The sequence below is a fragment of the Bicyclus anynana genome, chromosome 19 (assembly GCF_947172395.1).
Source record: "Bicyclus anynana chromosome 19, ilBicAnyn1.1, whole genome shotgun sequence".
NCBI lineage: Eukaryota > Metazoa > Arthropoda > Insecta > Lepidoptera > Nymphalidae > Bicyclus > Bicyclus anynana.
This window is the reverse complement of record NC_069101.1, coordinates 6,635,978-6,643,104: the sequence shown is the minus strand read 5'-3', so window position 1 is coordinate 6,643,104 and position 7,127 is coordinate 6,635,978. Positions and strand designations below refer to the sequence as shown.

At 39.2% G+C, this 7,127-nt stretch overlaps 1 protein-coding gene across 1 annotated transcript; it reads right to left on the bottom strand.

Moving 5' to 3' along the window:
* Positions 1 to 3,619: 3,619 nt before the first annotated feature.
* On the bottom strand, positions 3,620 to 7,127 carry LOC112049110 (clavesin-2-like). Its single transcript, XM_024086888.2, has one exon. The coding sequence runs from the start codon at positions 7,019 to 7,021 to the stop codon at positions 6,023 to 6,025; it is 999 nt and encodes a 332-aa protein (XP_023942656.2). The 5' UTR covers positions 7,022 to 7,127; the 3' UTR covers positions 3,620 to 6,022.

Sequence of the window (7,127 nt, the reverse complement as noted above, 5' to 3'; positions counted from 1 at the left end):
GAGTTGCAGAGAGCCGCTGGATGCTGGCGGTTCGAGACCGTTGTGTTTGGTAGTGAATGCAATAGGCCTATGTCTAGAGTAGACGTTATCGGCTATTAATGATGATGATGATGAATCCCGCCAACCTACATTGCCGCAGTGGTGGTATAACTTCCATTTCCCCTCTCCAAACGGGAGGAGGTCTTACAGTGGGTCGTTAAAATAATAGTGATGGCGATGATGATATAAGTTAACGAAGTTTTTGTAAAGTGTAAAAGATATTTTTTAAAAGAAAATGACCATAAAATTATGATTTTTTCTAAATGCTGCACATACGGATCTTGTATGGAATTTAATTTTTTTTGTGTTTTGTGCTATCTTGGTTTAGAATTAGTAGTGAATTCTTATAGTAATAATAGAATTTATAAATGTGTAGCTAGCAGTAGGGAAGGTTGAAATTTTATAATAGGTAACCCGATCATGTTTTTTTTTAGTCAGGCGCGTTTACTGTAAAGATTGTAGAAATGCTGTGGTAATAATAAATACCTAATTCAAGTGTAAGTATAAAAGAAATTATAAGTATGAATATGCACGAGTATATTCATAATTATAATTATGAATATGCACGGGCTGTGATAGCCCAGTGGATGTGACCTCTGCCTCCGATTCCGGAGGGTGTGGGTTCGAATCAAGTCCGGGGCACCTCCAACTTTTCAGTTGTGTGCATTTTAAGAAATTAAATATCACGTGTCTCAAATGGTGAAGGAAAAACATCGTGAGGAAACCTGCAAACCAGAGAGTTTTCTTAACTCTCTGCGTCTGTGAAGTCTGCCAATCCACATTGGGCCAACGTGGTGGCCTAATATGTACGGATTTTAAAAAGGTTGTTAATCGGGTTGTTTAGACTCCTCGCTACTGGTAGCTAGGTATGGTGGATCCTTGTCGTCACGCTCGCATGGTCACCCTTACCGGTGCGCTACTCGTGTGCGTGCTACAGTCATTGCCCATTGTCTACCGCGCATCATAAACCGTGGCCGCCATTTATGCGATCATAATAAACTACTCAGTACAGGCACAATAGACAACTACCGAGATTTTACCATTGAATCAATCATTTTCATAATACAATGCATCAATACTTCTATAATATTATAAAGAGGTAAAGTTTGTGTTGTTGCAGCAGTAGTCTCTGAACCGATTTCGAATATCCTTTAACCACAAGAAAGCCACGTTATTTGTGAGTGTTATAGGCTATATTATATTTCCGTATTCTCACGGGGACGGGAACTACGCGAGTGAAACGGCGAAGCGTCGGCTAGTGGTTAATAATACGGTACACATTATTATTAGCACTAAGCTTCGACTAAATAGGTACTACCATAATATTCATCTCTAGATCTTGGTATAATGGATTGATTTGAAATCACAGGTACTTGATGACTTACACCTAGGTATACCTCAATTGGACTGCAATAGGATAGCACTTTTTAGGACATATTTCTACAAAATGTGCCCTGGTGTTCTATGTGACTATGTAGCTGGTGAGGCATCCACTTCTTTCTAACTATTAGTAGGTAGATGTAAAATAGAAATGGTGAATAGCGGGAAATTGCTACAAACGGTGAAGATACATCTTCGTTATCAATATCACCCGATGGACGTCCACTGCTGGACACTGGCCTCTTGTAAGGACTTTCGTACAACACAGTAATGGGACGCCAGGCGCCGGCATCCAGCGGCTTCAACACTACGCTTTCTGATACGAGGGTGTTATGTTGATGAAGGTTTGTACTTTAATAAATTATAAAAAAAACCCCTCTAAATTATTTTCGTATTTTATAGATGCTGATCTTGAAACGACAACGTTTCACATCCGAGAGGTCATTTAATCAATCATCATCAGGCAACCTTATTTCAGGTCAAAAACGTTCACTGAAATAAAAAGAAAACACATAGGTATACAAAGAAACCAACAATTTAAGAAACGTAAACGAGCAAGAATTTTATTGACCTACAAAACGGATCTGCCTAATATGATTAACACTGTAACAGAGTCGGAGATGTTACGTCGACTGGCCCAATTTACTTCTTTGTTCAAACATCACACGGTTTACGATTTGTTAACACTTTTATAATGTATGCGATGGAATTTTTGTGTTTGATACTCGTGCTGTGAGACGAGATTTGATGATGCTCCGTTATAATACTCGTAAGGTAAATAAATACTCATTTATTTATTTTTATTTTATTTATTATACTACAAAAAACACATTTCAATTAAGCCTAACCATAGTGCAACACAAACCACAGTTGGTTTCACTGTGCACTGGTTATTATTACATAATACAATATTACGAGAAAAATATGTCCGTCCCTTTGAATAAGCGTTTGTGCTGATTCATCATATCAGCCGATGGACGCCCACTGCAGGACATTCGCCTTTTGTAAGGGCTTTCAAATATCACGATCTTGAGCCGCCTGCATCCAGCATATCCCTGCGACTCGCTTGATGTCGTCAGTTCACTTGCTGCGGGGTTAACCAACACTGCGTTTTCTAGTGCGGGTCGCCATTCTAGCACCTTGGGACCCCAAAGTCCATCGGCTCTTCGAACTATGTGCCTCGCTCATTGCCTTATCACTAGTGCTGATTGCCAATTAATTATTCTTATTAAATTTAAACGTTTGATTTTTCAAAACTTCAAGGGGCTTAAAGGTGTTTACCACAATACAGGTGAATTCTTTAGAGTGGAGATCTACGTTAAATATTGTTATTTGTTAATACTTCAGTAACAATAAACAATTTACTCTAGACCTGAGTATATAGTTTTAATTATAACTCGATACCACCACGTGTTCCCCAGATAAATGGGTATTAACAGACAAACAACAGACAAAAACAAAGAAATATTTTAAGAGTTTCATTATTTCCTTTTGAGGTAAGAAACTCTAAAAACTACATAATGCCACAACATGTCGAAATGGCAGTCATATATTTTCTAAAAGCAAAAATTTTTAAATTGATAAAAAAAATGTTTCCACTTAAAGTTCAATTACGAAAATCACATTATAATAATTGTATGTTAACTACGTAGTAGTAGTAGGTCGATATACGACCATATTGCTTTTTGAAATAATAAAACAGTAGTTACTTTTTATGTAAGAGATTGCCTTGATAACGGTACAGTTATGCACGTGGCGTATATCCGGCATACTAATTAAAATTTTGCAGTTACTGTATTTTTGATTAAATTTTGAATACTTAAAAATTATTTACATGTGATTTGGATACTGTAAATGAACGAGTGCCAGTTCGGACTGTGCTTTAAATGCATTGTTAAGTTAATAACGATACATTTTAAGTGCATGTAAGTTATGTTTTTGTACTTTAATAGTCATTTTTAATGCTTTTGAAATTAACAATTTCACTTAAAGCTTATTTTGATTAACTTATTTACAATCTAATTGGAAACACGTTTGTAAAATTAAACGGTGTTTATTTTCAAAAGACAAAAGTAGATTAGCGTAGGTAATCTTAAATCATAAAAGGATAATATCATAAAGATGCAGGTACTAAAACCTCCTTTTTTTGAAATCGGTTAAAAAGGGTAAAATATACTAAAGGTAATGCAATGAAACTTCGTTTCTCGTTTGTCTTTACATTTATTCAAGTCAATAATATCAGATTTGGAAGAATAGCACATTATTCATATCAATAATATTCACAAGTAGTTGAGATTGACCTTTCTACAATAGGTAAATGTTAATGTGGAGACAAAAAACAATCACCATCCGTTTAGGTCATTCGACATTGAAACTGTGCATTGTATTTAGATTCGTATTGAAAAGTGAACAATTGTTTTCTTTTTCTATTTACCTATATACCTAACTACGCATTACGCTTTTCAGGACAACTAAGACTTATTACAAAAATTACATTTCAAATGAAGATCTAGTCGATTGTTTCGTAGTTAATAGATAACTATAAAGTAGTATCAAAAATGATGCTTTTGTATACATTTTTGTTTTACTACAAAAATCTAAGTGTTTGCCACTTACTGTTTTGCTATATCAACACCTTATTTGCTTAGTTGTATCGCTAAAAAGTTTTATAACTTTTAAAAAACACAGCTGCAGCGTTACGAAGTCCAATGTCACAGTTGAAACCTGCTCACCTAAATTCATTTCGTATAATGGACGGATCAAGTACATATACATATACATTCTTGTACATAATTAAATAAGTTAATTCCAAGAGAGCATACCGTGTGCGAAATGAGAGAGATTTGTTTAATTTAACGAACTAATAACTTAATAGTTTTGATCATAGATTGAAAATTATTTATAATATATTATAAAGCTGAAGAGTTTGTTTGTTTGTTTGTTTGTTTGTTTGTTTGTTTGATTGATTGAACGCGCTAATCTCAGGAACTACTGGTCCGATTTGAAAAATTCTTTCATTGTTAGATAGCCCATTTATCGAGGAAGGCTATAGGCTATATATTATCCCTGTATTCCTACGGGAACGGGAACCACGCGGGTGAAACCGCGCGGCGGCAGCTAGTTATTTATAATACTGTTTTTTCAGATAACATAGATCAAAGCGTTCAACTAATATATCCACTCACACTAAAGCATTAGCAGATATATAGTGTACTCAAACTATAAAATAAAATAATTGGTCCAAAAATAGTGTCATCCTTTTCTTCGTGTTCTTTATGGAAAAAGATGACACGACTTTCAGTCACGTGGTGCCATTTTGATTGGAAAACACAATTTACTGTACAGATAGCGTTAAGGAAATTAGCACCATTTATATACGGAAATACGATATTCATATCATGACTAACATGAATCATTTAAAGGTATATAAGCTAGTCAATGGTAGAGAAACATTTTTATTTTATATGATTCGTGCATCGTGTGTGGCAAATCAACTGAACGCTTGTCATAATAAAGTAAGCATAAAAAATGAAATAATTCTGAATGCCCCAAGCATTCGGTCGTTCAACTTAAGTTATAAGATGGATTCGTTCCAGACACGATTCTTTCCGTACCTAACTATCTATCTAAGATTATTTTCCTATTCATCTACAACATGGGTACGCACAAAAAACTCACAACTTCCTTAAATAATAGTAAATGCGCAACAAGCCTCGCAAATATACAAGAAGCGTAATTTATTTTTCTAAAATTCATCATTATGAAACTTTGTGTCTTATCTGTGCATTTGGAATATGTTTAAATGAACTCTTTTGACATTCAAAGCGCAAAACCGTTACACACACTCGCGCTGTGCAGGTCAATTCACTAACTTTGACGTTATTTACCAACAAGCTATTGTTAGTAATTCTTTAGTCACATATTCACTATGTATTTAATCATCATCAACATCCGGTGCCTACTGACAATCGTTCGTGGATATCATAGAGTAGGAAAATGACATTTTGCAGTTGAAATCGTGATTTTTGTTAACAATGGGCTTCTTCTTCTTCTTCTTTATTCTGGGCCGTTTCCGCACTTAGCCATTTGATTGGCCGTTGTGCGTGGGTCCCTCCGGTGTAGGTTCCCGCTGGATTTATTCCATCCAGCAATGGGCTTAACGGAATACGAAAATTTCGGTTGTTATTGATTTGATGTTAATTCTATTAGGTAGCTAACTTACGTGAAAGTTACTGAATTGACCGGCTGGACGAGTACTGGGGATGAATAGCCCAGCCATTGATATTGTATATAAGAGGCTCCCACCATTGCAATGCCTGGTTTACTCATTGCAAAGGTCGAGGTCGCTAACGAACTCACAACCACGGATAAAGAATTACAAAAACTTGTCATTCAAGTTTTACGTCATATTCCATGGCTAACATTTCCGAATTTGGTATTACCTTTACAATGCATTCTAAAAATAAATTACTAATACACTCGATATCACAAAATGCAATGCACGTCCTCGCAGCGCACAAGTAACGCGCCGACACGCCCCGACGGCGTCCAGACACAACTGTCTAATGCAATCACGCTGGTTTCTCATCACAACACAATGGAGTCAATCTTTGTCCCGAAGCAATTCTGACTTTGCACTCTTTTCGTTGCCGTGAAACGAAAAGTTCGGACTGTCCTTTTGTTTGTAGGCTTTGTCGAGTTTCGCCGTAGGAAGATCGTTCTCGGGCGGCGGGGCCGGCGGCGCTACACCCACCGGTACAGGTTTCGAATCTATATTCTCACAACGACCGAACTCTTGCAGCCAGTGCTCCGAGTTGTACGACGGCCCTTCGCCTCCCAGTTCCGCGGGCAAAATGTCCAAAGGCAACGCGTCGTGCAACGTCGACAGATTGTTCCCGTGCAGCACTATCCTTTCCCGCGTTTTCGCTTTTAGGTACGGTTTGATAACGGCCAGAGCCGTCTCCACGTACCACGGCTGGCCTATAAAGTGTATGCTCTTAAAACGCACCGGCATACAGTCCTGCAGGCAGTCGATCATCATTTTCAAAATTTTCGCTTGCAAACTGCACGATTGCTTGAACGTAAACTCAGTCCAATCCACGATGATTACGTATCCGTTGGCTTGGTTTTGTACTTCGGCGAGAGTGCGTTCGAGGGTGAGCAACAGAGCTCTGAAGACAGAGAGCAGCGGGCAGGCGTGCGGCGTCCAGTTGGAGGCGAACATGAGCAGCACGCAGCGGCCGCGGCGGTCGCGCTGCGCCAGCACGCCGGGCAGGCCGTCCGCTAGCGCGCGCAGCACGCCGCCGTCCGCAGACGCCCACAGCTCGGGATGCTCTCGCCGGTGCTGATGATACCGCACTAACAGTTCAAAACTTTGTTGCACATCGTGTTTCCGCGCGTACAGAAACCGCCGAAGGAAGTTGTCGTCTTGACAGCGACTCTTGTCGCGAAGGGCCAAGTTTAGGCTCGAGTCGACGGCTTCCTTGAGGCCGTCGAGAGCCCGTTGTCTGTCGCCGTCCGTGAGCCGCTTCCTGGACACGTCACAGAGGCGTTCATTTTGCATCTGGTGCAACCTCCAGTCGTATTCGGCGTACTCGTTCATGTCTAGCGTCGGTGTGAGTCATGCGTCCTTTCACCGCGGAGTGTCTGCGCGCGCGCCGCCCGGAGCTCGAGGCCGACTGCGCAGTGTGCTCGCTCCGCGCGCCGCC

Excerpts from the sequence above, each read along its gene's own strand:
- LOC112049110 (XM_024086888.2), bottom strand. The coding sequence starts at position 7,021 with ATGAACGAGTACGCCGAATACGACTGGAGGTTGCACCAGATGCAAAAT.